At 42.8% G+C, this 16,507-nt stretch overlaps 1 protein-coding gene across 1 annotated transcript in view; it reads right to left on the bottom strand.

Annotated features, from left to right (window-relative positions):
* Positions 1 to 16,507, bottom strand: part of LOC137612591 (piezo-type mechanosensitive ion channel component 2) — a 199,792-nt gene that overhangs the window by 37,865 nt on the left and 145,420 nt on the right. Inside the window, exons 29-30 of the mRNA XM_068341199.1 lie at positions 742 to 831; positions 80 to 195 (exon numbers count right to left, since the gene is read on the bottom strand). Coding sequence (XP_068197300.1) covers positions 80 to 195; positions 742 to 831 — 206 coding nt within the window. The remainder of the gene's footprint in view (positions 1 to 79; positions 196 to 741; positions 832 to 16,507) is intronic.

The raw sequence follows: 16,507 nt of genomic DNA, 5'->3' as shown, positions 1-16,507 counted from the left end.
CTAACAATCACATGAACTCAACACCAACTTGTCTTATATTGACTGTATAGAAAGAAGTCTATGACAGCCTTAGTCATACCATCATCCTCCTCCTCGGGCTGGATGTGAGTGTGGCCTTCAGACTCCTGTGCTATACTCAGCATCTTCTCCTTGCCCCTCTTAAACTTTTGCTGTCTCACCTTAATGCGTTCCATCCTGATTAGATCAGAGAGAAAAGTATTGACACAGAGGAGCATTGTGTCATAACATCTCAGTTGAAATGCATTTTGTTGAAATAGATCAGTAAATGGCAACAACATAAATTCAAAGGTAACCCTCACAAATCAGTGTTTTCCATGGGAAGGTTCTTGAAAAACGTTAAAGATTATATTAAAAGCCTTACCAAACGAAGGCTTTATGATAAAATATGACCAACTATATATATTATTCACCATCAAAACAAGCAATTGTACTTACAAGCTAGTCTCAGGTAAAAGGTTGCTTCAAATGTAGATGTCCCTTCCCTAAATACACGCCTTGGTTGCTATTTGAGGAAATACAGACTAATGGCCTGTTAAGACCTGTGTCTTCAGTAAGTATCAGTGGGCCATGAATAGTAAAATAAACTAAAACAATACTAAAACTTAACTAAACTAAAACATTTTTACACTGTCCCTGTATTGTAGATTGTAAACAAAAACCCAAAGAACACAATATCTCACACCATTCGACAACATGGAGAAAGTTAAATATTTGTCTTACTGTCTCTTCAGCTGCTCTACAGATTTACGCTCCTCCTCCAGTCGAGCTCTCACTGCCTTCACTATAGTGGCCTGGAAGAGCTCAGCCCCTCTGGAACACACACAAACACACATGAAACGTAACAGATCGGGGTTGCGAGGTTGTGTCAGTGAGTTATTTTTTAATATAAACTTAATTTACTTGGGCCCATTTCACGAAGCAGGTTTAGTTGAAAACTTGGGTAAGTTAACGTTGAAAATAAGAAAAACCAGGGTTTTCAGTTTCACAAAGGGAGGTAACTTACCCAGAGTCAGAGAAGTAACCCTGACCGGTTTCATGAAGCGAGTTAACTGAACCTCTAGGTTTGATACCGCGGGAACAGATTCTCTGGAGCTAACCTGGTCGAGAGCAGGTTTTATTCCAGAAGCTTGGGGTTTCCTCAGACTCTGCCCCTTTCAAAGCTGCTAACCCCACTTCATTTCATTTCCAGGTTCTGTCTGACTTTTACTGCAGTTTGGTATTATAAAAAACTCAATATTTAGAGGTATTTTAGATGAAAACATGGCATGTCCGTTTGACGAGGATCCTATTGGGTAAGGTTCAGCATTAATCCACAGAGAATTAAATATTATCATATCATGTTTAGATTTCTTGTCATATCCAGACAGTTCTCTTTATGATCGGTACGGGTTCATGTTCCGATCCATCACAAACATCCACGACCTGATCCATCCTCACATTTATAACACATCACAATCATGCTTTCACATCCCAGCAGGTACTGTGTGTAGTGCTGCATTCAGTTTTTTTTTCTTTGCAAAAGGTAGCTTTTTTTTTTCTATTTGTATACAATGTGGGAGATGCTTAGTGTGCCTCACTTTAAAACATAAGTTACGTATGTAACTGTGGTTCTATGATTTCTGGATGAGTGCCAGAGGCAGTGCATTAACTGTGGGCATGGAACACAGTACTCAGCACACATAAGTGTCCGCCGTCATTATTGACTTCCCTGTGGAATCTTCTTGCGAGATTCCGAGTGACAGGGGGACTCTGGCAGTCATCCAGAATTGATAGGACCAGTTACATACGTAACTTACGTTCCATTTCATTCTTCCTGACTGCCAGAGGCAGTGCCTTAACACTTGATGACTAGTATCAATGTGGTCACGAGGAATCCCACCTTGCTGGGATGGCCTAGGAAACCTCCAGTACAGCAGTTGTAACTGCATTGACTGCAGCTACATTAACCCTGTAGAACTGGGCAAAAGTACATGGTGGAGCCCATGTGGCTGCAGCACAAATTTCTCTGAGAGGGACGCCTCACAGTGCCGCCCAGGAAGTGGAAAAACTCCTGGCCTCTGATACTGTGAAGGAGAGGCAGGCCTTTTGACCTGTGTGCCTCCTCAATAACCATGAAGACCCATTTAGAGATTCTTTGGGGCGGCAGGGGCTCAATGGTAGAGCAGGCATCCTATGATCAGATATCAGTGGTTCGATTCCCGCTCCCGCCCAACCATCTTAGGAGTGTGAGTAGACAGTGGGGGGTGTCAGCTCACCTCTTGTTCTTGAGCAAGACGCTGTCCCCTTTACAAGCTGCTCAATTGGGGCACAACCCGAAGTCGCTGCCCGTCACCCTGCCTCCCTGCCTGTACTGTTTGTTGTTGTACACATTGCATGCCTACAAGTCCCTAGTGTGTTTGTTTCAGGGACCTGGACACACCATTGTATGCATTGGCTAACACATACTGTATATGCATGTACTGTATAGCTGAATGTAAAGAAAATTTCCCTGTTGGGGATAACGTTTACTGTGGACTTTCTTTTTTCTTCTTTGCTTGAAGAGGGCACGACCCTTCATATACCCACCATAGTAGACAAATAGGTTATCAGAGCAGCACGACCCAGCAGTCGCCAGTAAATAGTGCTTCAGGGCCCTTATGGGGCAGAGTAGTGTGGTTGAATAAAATAATATCATACAGTAATAATCATGAAAACCTAAGACCTAGGTTGTTGGATTGCTGTCGGCAGTTCTGGGGGAGTGCATGTGGTGTGATCCATTTTACATAACGTGTGTTGCAAAGATGACCTATTAGGGTCAGTTTGACATACGGTCAGTTTGAGATATGGTCAGTTCCCAGGAAGTCCAGTAACCACCCACTCTGGTCCACATACACACACATACACACACAGCAGAGCTTGGCTATAAATATTATTGAGTTGAGTTGAAGAAGAGGTTCTAGTTCCAGCTGCAGTGATGTGACAGGAGACATTGTTTTATTAGATAAGTATCTGTTGAAATTGTCTGTCTGTTGTTATCATCGACAATATTGTTGGACTTCTCCTCAACCTATGTATGATTTGAATTAACAAATACATTTCTTGTAGTTATATAGTTTGTCCTGTCTGAAGGAAAACCTCACTCCAGCTCATGTGGCATCAAAAAACTAAGACTTCCGCCGTGCACGGTCTCTCATCAGGACAGACAGAATGCACTACACGCACATATACGGTATGCTATTTAGCTTAAATAATGCACTGCTGTCTGTCTAGAGGAGATGCTATTGATTCTGGTGAGATCTTTTTGCTAAACATAATTTTAAATACATTTGTTGTTAGTCCTCCTAAAACTACCTGCGTATAGGAGTTGTCCAAATATATGTTTTTTGTCTGCTTATTAATATCTGTTTGCTTTGAATAAAGATATACAGGTATGTTTAACTTTTTCTCTTATTAAATGGGTGACTTTTAATAAACTTAAAAAAATAAATAAAAAGGTGAGTGAGGAGTTAAAAGACAGCCTATTTGATGTGAAAAATGTGTGAGATATTAGATCCAGGCAGTATTGAATCGTTAAATTATAGTTTGGTACTGGCTGATAATTGATTTGACTTAGAAATCATTTATTTGACTGTTAAAGATCTGACAATTTTCATTCTGGTGGAACACAGTGGGGGGTGGCACGGTGGCGCATTGGGTAGCGCTGTCGCCTAACAACACGGCGTGTCCGGGTTCGAGTCCTGCACTGTGCGGAGTTTGCATGCTCTCCCCATGTCTGCGTGGGTTCTCTCCGGGTTCTCCGGCTTCCTCCCACCTCCAAAAGCATGCGCTTCAGGTTGATTGGCCGGTCCCAAATTTCCTGTAGGAGTGAGTGTGTGTGTCCATGATTGTCTGTTTTTGTGTGTGGCTCCACAATGCACTGGCGTCATGCCCGGAGTGTCCTCCGTCTCACGCCCTTTGCCAGCTGGGATAGGCTCCAGCTCCCCATGACCCGCTGCGGCGGATACAGCAGCAGAAAATGGATGGATGAATGGATGGAAAACAGTGGGTAGAAGCCCACAGTGTGGTTTTTTGCTGGAAATATTAAAGTGCCAACAAAGATTCCAAAGTCACGATAAGATCAGACACTTATTTGCTGTGAATTAACAGAATTTTTGTTCAGGTGCCATACAGTTTTCTTAATCTAGGGTGTGTGGCCTGCTTGAGTTTTTTCAAGCTGATGATCGTAGAAGAGTTTTGGTGCCTTTAGGTGAATTTCCATATGTGTCAGGGAGGTTAACATACAGTATGGAGCTGTGCCACTGATTAATCATGTGCCGTAAGGTAGGTGTTCCCGTGTGTACTTTATTGCAGCCGGTCCACCTGACATTTCTGTGGCTAGTTAGGAATGATAGAAGTGAGGTAACTGGGTGATTCAATCCCTTTGTGTTGTTGGAAAAGTGATTGAAAACCACAATATTTTTATGTGTAATATTTTGTTGTACTGGTATCTAATGTTTAAAAAGCTAAAAGGATTGTTGAGCTGCTGGGAACTGAACTTTAGATTCTTGCACAACAACTGAGGTGTGAGTGAGCAATACTTTCATTTTTTGTTAAATATGAGCCAATTTTTGCCTTTTCTCTCTCTCTGTTTGGGTGTTTGGTTGCATGTGGCGCATTTAGGGATTTATTCCAAAAGCCCCCATCTCTCATATTTTTGTTTCTTGCAACACTTTATTTTTCATTATTTTTCGGTACACGTGGAATTAAATTCTTTCTCTAATAGTGGGTAAGGCTTAGTGACGTGTTCGGGGTTAGAGGCTATCCAACTTAAGAATGCCATTTTGGGTTCAGGTTGGAGGTTATCCAATTTAGGAATGCCATTTTTTGAAGAATGATAAAAGTGGAGTTGAAAGTCATTTTGGCAGAAAGCTGGGTCATTTGATAGGTGTGTCATTTTATGGATGCTTATTAAGGCAACTCTGACTTAGCCTAGCAAAAATTAACATATATTAGCATGTTAGCTTAGCATGTTAGCTTAACATAAATTTAACATAGCTAAGTGAAATTAGCTTTATATAGTAGCTTTGGTAAGCACAATGAGCTTAGCATAGCTTAATTTAGCAATGCTAAAAGTGAATGAATGGTTGATTCAGTGTCTGGTAGGGGTGGGCGGATTGATGCAAATATCGATATTATCGATACTAAGCAAGTACTTGGATCAGATCGATACTATTGTCCTGGGATCGATACTTCACTCATCCACCAATTTCCTCAAAGCACCGCTTCTCTGTGCAAATAGCACACCCCTCTCTCCCTCTCGCCCAGCGCCCCCTGCTACTCTCTGAGTCTCTGCCTGAGTGAGTGACTCAGGCACACTTTTAGCCCCTCCCCCTACCTGGCCACTGGCCTGCTGCATCCTCCGGACAGAGACAATGTACTCTGGCTGAGGCTTTTCAGCCCAAAAATCAACAATACCCAGGTAGTCAGTTTTTCACGATGTAATTTGGTATCAATTTTAGGAGATTGGTTCAATGGTTATATGTTCACCCAGTTGAAAAAAATCTTATTTTACTAAGGGCTACAGCTATCCATTACCCAAGTAATCGATTAGTAACAGAATTAATCAATAGATTAAAGTAATCAGATAGAAATACAAGGTTCACAAAATGTTATTGATATTGTTATTTATGTGACTGATTTCCTATTTGGTCTGAATTGTAATGATATAAATAAAAGTTATATAGTGAATGAGAAGAAACACCTTTTTCATTAGTGTAATATTTATTACCCCAAAAATGAGTCTCTCATAATCTCTAACTTCTTGTGAACCATGTACATTAAAGTGTTCAACAAACGTTAATGCCTGAAATAGCATTACGTTACATTGCTGCTTTTTTTGGTTTGACTCTTAACTTTTGTTCTGAAACAGTTATTGTAGTAGAATTATTTTAATTTTTTATACTGTTAAAGTATGCATTGTAGTTATTTAATAAAAAATGAAAAAATTTTATTGCCTAAAATATTTGCGATGTGTTTATCACAATTATAATAAACTAACGTAATGGGGGGAGGGGGCAATTATTCAATGATTATGACATTTCTAAGCAAAAAGTATTGGTATCGTATCGGTATCGGCCGATACTACCCTGTATTTACTTGGTATCGGATCGATACCAAATTTCCCAGTATCGCCCACCCCTAGTGTCTGGAAGAACTGTGCTGGCAGTGTGTCTGCTAAGTTCATATAAAAACATCCTAGATACGTGTAATTTGAGGATTTGTTCTCTGTCTGCGGTTGGCTCTGTGAGTCATGGGGTCTGAATTGCAGAGTTGGTCAGCAGTGGGGATTCTAAGTAAACTGAATCCACTGTTGTCTGATGAAATAAATAAAGTTTCTTAGAAATGGAACAAGGGAATGCAAAGCAATCAGCTGGCGGATCGAATATTTGACATAAGCCAGTGTACAGAAATGGAGACTTTGATAAAAAACTATAAGCCAAAGGATAAAAAGGCTGAACGTGTTCAAAACCGTGAGAGAGAATTTGCTATTTTGCAGATGTTTCAAATCAAGGAAAGAAATTAAGAGAAGCTTCTAAGAAAGATATAGGAAAGTTAGTTGATACAGGAAAGAAAGTGTCTCCTCCTCCGTACTCCTCTCAGATGCCAGTCCGAAAAGTATCGCTGATCGGAGATTATGTGATGAAGCTTGAGAAGGATGCACTTTATCCATTATTAGACTTAGCAAAACAAACAAAACAGAACAAGAGGATGAAATACCTCTGCCTTGGCAGAAAGTACAGAAGAAAAAGCAGACGCACAAGTGGATTCAGTAGTAAAGTTAAATGGAGTCTTCAGAAGGCTGCGGCAAGGGGTTGAGAGTATGATGAAGAAGAACAAAAATAAAGATGTAAAGGAAAAGAGAGCAATGAAGGGGCAGATAGATAGATAGATAGATAGATATATAGATAGATAGATAGATAGATAGATAGATAGATAGATAGATAGATAGATAGATAGATAGATAGATAGATAGATAGATAGATAGATAGATAGATAGATAGATAGATAGATAGATGGATAGATAGATAGAGTAGATACTTCAAGGATCCCAAGGGAAATTCAGGGTTTTTTTGATAGATATATAGATAGATAAATAGATATAGATGAAGAAGAGACACCAGAATATGTGAAATCGCAGAATATATGAAATCGCAGTATTCTGAACTCCCTCCTCCCACACCCAGGCAAGCAGGAGCAGGTCAAGGGGCAAGACAAAGAATTCACAGTGCCTCGCATGGGCAAAGCTATGCTCCACGATGAAACGGGAGGTTTTGAGCCTCCAACTGTTTTAGAACACATGTCAATGCCAAGACCAAGAACTTGCTTACCAATTAGTGGTAATGAAATTGTAGAGGAACGAGGACAGTTGAATGGTGAAATCACATTTGTGATGCGTGAACCATCTGTTACAACAGCAGTGCAAGAATAATAAGAGTATCCCCTGAGTATTACCTGGGCTACGATGGACTTGGAAGGGTTAATACAAAGACTTCCCTGCATCCACGAGGGAGCAGGAAAATGGTTTGCTGCTTTTGAAGAGGAAACCATTGCTACAATTTTGGCAATTTTGGGAGATCTTAAAGCCATTTCGGGTAAAACGGTGGGAAAAAATTGATATGGAAGAAATATTAAGAGATGCAGGACTCCAGCAGTATGTGAGGACTCAAGTACATGGAGACATTTTCAACAGATATCCCTATGTGTTGTGGACAACGTTGAGACAGCGATATTCTGCCAATGTCCGACCTGACAGCTTCATTATTTCTCCGATCAAAGACACCGAGGCCTATGTGCATAACACCTGAAAGGAGTGGATCAGACAAACTGGTGCATGTCCAGATCACTGATTTTGTCTCATCAAAAAATCTTAACATACTGCATATGATGTTAATCCCCATTGGGTGAATGTCTGTAAATGTCAGATTTGATTAGATACAGTCGTCATGCAGAGCTCAAATACTGAGACAAGAAAATAGCAGTTTTGCATCCAACCAGAAGTTTAAACAGTAACGTACAAATGACACAAACAGTTGGTAGGGTTGTATCCAAAACAACAACAAGAAATATTACTTTTCAGCTATGCATCCCTAATTTAAAACAAAACAAAACGGACAATCTCTTGCCTGTGTTTCTGTGATTTAACAAGGGGAAAAGAAACAGGGCTTCTCACTCCTATCTACTAAGTGCTCTGAATTTTTAACACAAATGTAACACATTTCACAATTCAGTTAAACTACAACAAAAGATAACAAAAAGATATTTCAAATGTTAACAGTATTTACAGTACTGTAAATTAACGTTAAATTGTAAAGAATAATCACCACAAGGACTATCATTATACACGATATATCACACAGAAGATCACTCCTTGTGCTGAAAAGCCTTCATGTTAATGTCCAGTGGGGAACTGATGATACTTCAGGCAGTTTGCACCACCGTATGCAGTGCTTTTCGGTTTGACAGAGCAGTTGCCATATCATACGGAAAAACGTTTGTTAATATTGCAGTCAATTGTGCAGCAGAAGTTCATCAGAATCTGAGGACAAAGATGGATCCTTCTAAATGTCCTCAAGAAGAAGAGTCGTTGTTGAGGGTTCTTGAGCATGATGGGAGCACTGAGAGGCCAAGAGAGATCTCTATTTGAATGACTTCAAACAATGACTTCTGTTTGGGTTTTTTGCACGCAGTTTCCATCTGATCCAATGTAGAATCTATAACTTTAGACAAACATAACATAAATGTGTTTCTGGCTGAAGTCATAATTTCGTCCATTCAAAATCACAATTGGTTGTCTTTTCCAAATAAGATTCTGGCCAATTTTGTTGACACATCTCTTCTCTTGTGGGCACTGTGATCCTTCAATTCCCTGAAGTACTGTAATAAGGAAGAGGGTGAACCATGGTTTGCTTCCACATAATGTTTTCGTAATAGCACAATCAAGGTTAACTGTTTGGATTGCAGCTTTGTCTTCTCATATTTGTTGTTCCTGGGTTTGTTCGATTTGGCTAATATTTGAAAAATTGCCAGAACAAAGTAACATGTAATTCACACAAACTGAATGATGCTGTGGGACTGTATACTATGCCAGTAAATCATTTCACAGATCATGTGGCAGATGCTGTGACAAAGGCAAGAGCTAAGATCCTTCACCAAAAGCACTGATGAAGAAGGTATGAGAAAACTTATGCAGCAGCAGCTCACAGGAGGAAAAAGAAGATACAAGCTGTCCTGGCACCAGCTGCTCCACCACTAAGTGCTCCAATACCTGTAGCTTCCCCGGTGATATACAGTTTGTGCAAACTCCAGGCTGGGGAGCTCCTGCAAAGGGACGAGACAAAGGAACGAGCAGAGGAGGAATGGACAATCCCAAGAGGGGACCACCTAGATGCTATGGTTGTGGAAAACCAGGACATTTCCACAGCAATTGCAGAGCACGTTGTTATGCTGGACCTTGGCAAAACATGCAAGGATGGACCAATAACCACGATTTCAGGGATCTGTGAATCCCTGGCAGCCAGTGACTGGAAGAACTTTATCAAAGCTAACTTACGTGATGTGAAGCCACCAAATATGCCCAAAACATGCATTTCAATTTTTTAAAGATGGATCTAAAGCCAAACCATACAATTGTGTTAATGATCAATCTGAAAGGGTTGAGATTTTGTCCGGTTACATTATATTAGGAAAAAAAGGAGCTGCAATAGAGGTACATGAAAGTTCATATTTAGGCAGAGAGTTTAAAATTATAAATAGCCTTCCAGGGTCGAGCCGGGTACTCGTTTCAGGCAAGTATCAGGTACAGATAAATCGTTTTTGAGGAGAAAACCGAAGTGATGTTTTTTGGTGGCACCGCTGGTACACCCCTTCCAGATCTGGGATCTTTGGCCCAGCATATCAAGCCAAGCATCATTAATCTTGGGGTAAACATGGATTCAGGTCTCAAGCTTGACAGCCAGATCAGGGCAGTAGTGAAGTCAAGCTTTTATCATTTAAGGCAGCTGGCCAAAATAAAACCAATTCTTTCGAGGCAACACTTTGAAACAGTCATCCACGCCTTTGTCACCACTAGGCTGGACTATTGCAATTCCCTTTATGTGGGGGTCAGTGCTTCTTCCAAAACGCTGCTGCACGTCTGTTGACCAGCAACCGTAAGCATGAGCACATTACCCCCATTTTAGCCTCACTCCACTGGCTGCCCATATATTTTAGAATCCATTTTAAAATTCTTTTATTTACTTTTAAATCCCTAAATGCTCTTGCCCCGCCTTGCCTCTCTGAGCTTCTACACCCCTATGTACCTGCTCGCTCTCTCAGGTCAGCTGATCAGCTGCTCCTGAACGTGCCTAAAACCAAACGGAAGGTCAGAGGGGACCGTGCCTTTGCTGTTGTGGCACCTAAATTGTGGAATAAACTGCCTCAGCAAATCGGACAGGCTTCTTCTCTGTCGGTTTTTAAATCTCTTGTGAAGACCTACCTCTTCTCCTTGGCTTTTAATATCTAGATAGACACTGGATTTTATTTTATCTTATCTTATTTTATCTTATTTTTCATTGCTCTGATTATATGCTTTTGTTTTTATCCATATTTTATGTTTTTAATTGATTAATTTTACTTATAATATTTGAACCATTTTGTTTTTTATCTATAATGTTTGTTCTTTTTTATTTATTCGCCTGTACAGCACTTTGGTCGACTGCGGTTGTGGTAAAGTGCTCAACAAATAAAGATTGGATTGGATTGGAGTACGAGCATGATATGAGTAAAACTCGTCAATACTCGTGCCCCGGATGAAGGAAAATCCTCATAAGTGTCTTCACGCTCTGTGATTGGCCAGTCATACATAGCGCCTGCCCCTCCCTACAGAGAAACCACCGCAGCCAGAGCTGTCACTACCCCACTCTCGCACACCCACACAGATATTGACTGATCTCTCTGTGCGTGGCTTCACTGTTGCTCATGTTGCTATCCTTAGGTTTTCTTCGGCTTGCCTCTATTTTGGTCTGTGTAAGGTTACTTGGTGAACTTGTTTGTTGTATTGTTTTGTTGCACGTACGCGGTGCATTTGACCAGGCAGAACTTAAAACTTGTGCTTGTGTCGAATTGGTCACTGCCTCCACTCCAGTAGTTTTTTTTTACCATCTTGCTCTTAGTTTGACACTTTCTCACTTCAGTTCAAATTAATTAATTTGTAAACTAAAAAGATATTTTAACTGTTGCATAACACGTGCGCGTGCACACACACACACACACACACACACACACACACACACACACACACACACACACACACACGCACACACACATGCTCTCTCTATCTCTCTTTATCTCTCTCGCTATAATTTTTTTTTTTTTTAATTAAAAAGAAAACAAAGAAAAAAAATTAGAAAGTTGTGTTGGGTATAACAATTGTTCTTCATGCATACTTTCTTAGTTCATTATTTCCTATTCCATGCGTTGCATTCATTAAGGCACTTCATGTTCTGAGTTCATAAAAACATGTTCTGTAAATTCTTACATTGAAGTGTTCAATGTAAGAGTGAAGTGTGAAGTGTTCCTTCACTTTTGTGATCAAAAGCATTGAATCTCAATTCTGAGGCTGTTCTGAAAAGATTCATTTACACACTAAATACTTTTAAAATAAACAATAAATATAGCATCTTCTGATCAGTCCTTTTCAATGTCAGACTTAAAATAATGTACCAATTTAAGCCCCACCCACTTCCAGTCAAACCACACCCACTTCCGGTTTAAGTCCCGTCCATTCCGAGTACAGACACGAATACAGATAATTTAGATAGTTTAACAGATACAGATAGTTGTGTACTCGCTCATCCCTATAGCCTTCCACATGTAACAATACTGGTAAATACAAGCTATGAGCCGACACATTTATGAACTATGGTTCTTGAATCAAAAAGTGTGAGCTAAATAGGAACAGATAACAAAAATATATTGGGCGGCAGTGGCTCAGTGGTAGAGCATGCGGTAGAGCGGGTCAACCAATGTTTCGATTCTTGCTCCCGCCCAAAAAGAACACCCGTAGGTGAGCTGACAGTGGGAGGTGTCAGCTCCCCTCCAGAGCTCTGCCGAGGCGCCCTTAAGCGAGGCGCCCTTGAGCAAGGCACCGTCCCCCTTACAAGTTACTCATTTGGGGAGCACTACAAAGGAGCTGCCCGCCACTCTACCTCCTCTGCATGCGTACAGGCCCCATGTGTGTGTTTGTGTGTTCAGGGTCTGTACACATATATATATGCATGATTTGAACTAAATAAAGTGTGTCACTAATTTTCCTGCGGGGATTATAATCAGTATATAAATTTTTAAAAAAAAATGGATTAGCAAAGATCAATCCTTTGTTAAAATATTAATTTCTGCGTCGGGCTGGGCTCAGCTACAGGTAATCAGGCTTCCATGTCAACCAGAATGCTGTGTTCAGCATTCAGATCTGACAAAGGAAATGATGGCTCCAGTGCCAGCGGACTTGTGGTCAAAACATGACACTGATAGGTTCAGTAGACCACCTTGGACACCTCAATATCCGCTAAAGCCAGAAGTTGAAGGGAGAATTGAGGTAAATATTGAAGGTCTGTTGAAATTTGGAGTGCTGCTGGTTGAGCTGAACCTATGCAGCAAACACACTAATTTTTCCAGTGTTAAAGCAAATAAAAATAAATATAATTTAGTGCATGATTTACTTGCATTGAATGAAGTGATAGAGGATTTTCGTGTTCTGCATTTTTAGTGTGCTGCTAAGTCCAGTTAGCAGGCATCGTTTTGCATTTACATACAGGAATCAATCCTATATGTATACGTGTCCTCTCCAAGAAACCATCACTTTATTGTTGTGGAGAGGTTTAGTGGGAGGAGTTTAGAAAGGCCATGGAGAAGGACTTTCGGACGGCACAAAAGTTGTTTTGGAGGAATGTCCAACACCTCAGGAGGGGGAAACGGAGGACCATCCGAGATGTATATGGCAAGGATGGGACACTGTTGACATCGACTGAAGGGGTTGTCGGTTGGTGGAAGGAACACTTTGGGGAACTCCTGAATCCAACTACCCCAACTGACCCGTCCTCTGTTGCAGAGGCAGAGCTGGAGGATGATGGAGGATTCGAGTCAACCTCTGAACGAGGTCACCAAGGTAGTTAAACAACTTCACGGTGGCAAAGCCCCGGGTGTTGATGAGACTCACCCGGAAATGCTGAAGGCTCTATTGTGTGGAAGTCTGGGACAGTGTCCAAAAAGTGCCAGACTGGGGTGTTTGTTTCTCTTTTTAAAAATGTCGCCTTATGACCCTGTAGTTGTGTGCCAACTACAGGGGCTTCACACTCCTCAGCCGCCCTGGGAAAGCTTACTCCAAAGTGCTGGAAAGGAGGGTCTGGCCAATTGTAAAACCTTAGATTGAGGAGGAACAATGTGGGTTCCATCCTGGTGGAACAACGGACCAGCTTTTCACTCTTGCAGGGATCCCAGAAGGGGCTTGGGAGTATGCCAATCCAGTCTACATGTGTTTTGTGGACTTGGAGAAGGCGTACGATTGGGTCCCCAGGGATATACTGTGGGAGGTACCGCGGGAGTATGGGGTGAGGGGGCCTCTCCTCAGGGCCATCCAATCCCTGTATGCCCAAAGTGAGAGCTGCGTTCGGATTCTTCGCAGTAAGTCAGTCTTGTTCTGAGTGGCTGTTGGCCTTCGCCAGGGCTGCGCTTTGTCACCAATTCTGTGATTTTCATCAACAGGATATCGAAGCATAGTCATGGTGAGGAGGGTTTACAGTTTGGTGGGCTGAGGATTGTATCGCTGCTTTTTGCAGATGATGTGGTCCTGTTTGTGTCCTGTGACCTGCAGCACTCACTGGTCCAATTTGCAGCCAAGTGTGAAGCGGCAGGGATCAGGATTAGCACCTCCAAATCTGAGGCCATGGTACTTAGCAGGAAACTGGTGGACTGCCTTCTCCGAGTGGGGAATCAGGTGAAGGACTTTAAGTATCTTTGGGTCCTGTTCACGAGTGAGGGAACAATGGAGAATGAGATTGGACAGAGAATTGGGGCAGCAGGAGCGGTATTGCAATCGCTTTGCCACATTGTTGTCACAAAGAGGGATAAAACCAAAAGCATCACCCATCATAAAGTGCGCTGCACACCAGAAGAATGATTCATGGATTGGCAAAGGGAATTAGAGGATCAGAGAATCAGAGTCTTCACTTGTCATGCTGACACACATTTTCACATATGACAGTACGAAATATGTCTCTGAAGGTCCCAGTAAGCCCGGTCGATAAATAAGATAAATAAGTTAAGAAAAAAAGGGTTAGAAATGTAAGATAAATAAGAGAACAGAGACAAGTTAAGAATGCTAGATATACTGTATAAGTGTAAAGTGTAAATTGAAAAGTGTCTGAACAGCAAAATGTATCTACAATGTAGCAGCTTAAGTGTGTAGGTGCTCCATCTATTGCACCTGATGAAGCACCATATTGCAGCAAATCCCCATGTGTCTGTGGTGACATACGGGGCGTCGTGAAGGTGACTACAGAGCACCACAGGAGTTCAGCTGTCTAACAGCCTCTGGAAAGAAGCTGTTTCTCAGCCTGGTGGTCCTGCCCCGGATGCTCTGTAGTCTCCTTCCTGAGGGGAGGGGTTGGAACAGACTGTGTGCTGGGTGGGTAGGGTCTTTAATGATGTGGGTGGCCCTCCTTCTACACCTACTTAGATTTCTGTGGTGATAGATAGATAGATAGATAGATAGATAGATAGATAGATAGATAGATAGATAGATAGATAGATAGATAGATAGATATACTTTATTTATCCCAAACTGGGAAATTTAGGGTAGGTAGGCCACCCCCCTACAGTCCTCTGTGCAGCCTTCACAACCCTCTGCAGAGCTTTCCTGTCTGCTGCAGAGCATCTGCCGTGCCACACAGTGATGCTGGTGGTGAGGATGCTCACCCCTATAGAAGGCTTTCAGGACGGCACTCCCCAGTCCAGAACACCTCAGCTTCCTGAGGAAGTAGAGCCGCTGGTGGGCCTTCCTGAGCAGGTAGGAGGTGTTAGAGCTCCAGGTGAGGTCCTCAATGAGTTGAACCCCCAAGTACCTGTAGCTGACGACCTCTTCCACAGCTGCTCCTCCGATATGCAGGGGGTGAGGGGAGTGTCCTTTCCTCCTGAAGTCCACCACCATCTCCTTGGTCTTCCCCACGTTGATACAGAGGTTGTTCTGTCTGCACCAGTGCACCAGGTGCTCCACCTCCTCTCTGTATTTGGACTCATCGTTGTTGTGGATGCGTCTCACCGCTACTGTGTCTTCTGAAAACTCTACTATATGACAGCTCGAGTGTTTTGCTGAACAGTCATATGTCAGTAAGGTAAATAGGAGGGGGCTGAGCACATGCAACCCTGTGGGGAGCCGGTGCTGAGGGTGATGGGGGAGGAGACCGTGTTGTTGATCTTGACAGTCTGATCTTTCTGCCAGGAAGTCCAGGACCCAGTTCCCTGTAGTTGCAGACAGTCCCAGCTCTGACAGTTTCTGCACCAGGTTCCCAGGGATGATGGTGTTGAATGCGGAGGTGAAATCCAGGAAGAGCAGGCGGATGTAAGAGTCCTTGCTCTCCAAATGGGTGAGGGATATGTGGACCACAGAGGAGATGGCGTCGTCGGTGGAGCGGTTCCTCCTGTAGGCATATTGGTGGGGGTCCACCGTTATGTCTATGGAGTCCTTTATGTGTGCCATGACCAGCTTCTCAAAGCACTTCATGACTATCAGGGTGAGGGCCACCGGCCGATAGTCATTCAGGTCCTTCACCGAGTGGCCTTTGGGGACCGGGACAAGGGTGGCGGACTTCAGGCAGCTGGGAACCGTTGCTAGCTGCAGTGAGGTGTTGAAGATGTCTGTTAACACCTCTGCTAGCTGGTGGGAACAGTCCTTCAGTACTCTCCCTGGGACGCCATCGGGGCCTGCAGCCTTGAGAGGATTGATCTTTTGCAAGGTCCTCCTCACATCCTCTGTGGTCACACTGAGGGGCGTGTCGTCGGGGGGGTGGGGGGTGGGGTGTTAGTTTGGTGCTTGGGGGGGTGTTGGGGTCCTCAAAGCGGGCCCTGTGCATTCCTGGTGTTAAAGTTAGTGATGCACTTGATGCCCTTCCACATGCTCCGTGGGTCCCCTGACTTCAGGTGACCCTGGATCTTTTGAGTATGAGTGGATTTGGCCTCCTTTATTCCCTTATCCAGAGCCCTCCTCGCTGCCCTTAGTGCCCCTGCCTCCCCCGCCCTGAACGCAGCATCCCTGGCCTTCAGCAGAGCTCTCACCTCTGCATTCAGCCAGGGCTTCTGGTTCGGGTAGACGGTGATTGTTCTGGTGTTCTGGAATGTAGAAGCAGATGAAGCAGCTAAAAGTGCAGCTTCAGTGAACAATAAAGCCATAATGGTGACTCATGCTGTGGATTTTGAGGAGCAAAGAAACTACTAAACA

The sequence above is a fragment of the Antennarius striatus genome, chromosome 18 (assembly GCF_040054535.1).
Source record: "Antennarius striatus isolate MH-2024 chromosome 18, ASM4005453v1, whole genome shotgun sequence".
Taxonomy (NCBI): Eukaryota; Metazoa; Chordata; class Actinopteri; order Lophiiformes; family Antennariidae; genus Antennarius; species Antennarius striatus.
This window is presented reverse-complemented; position numbering and strand designations above follow the sequence as displayed.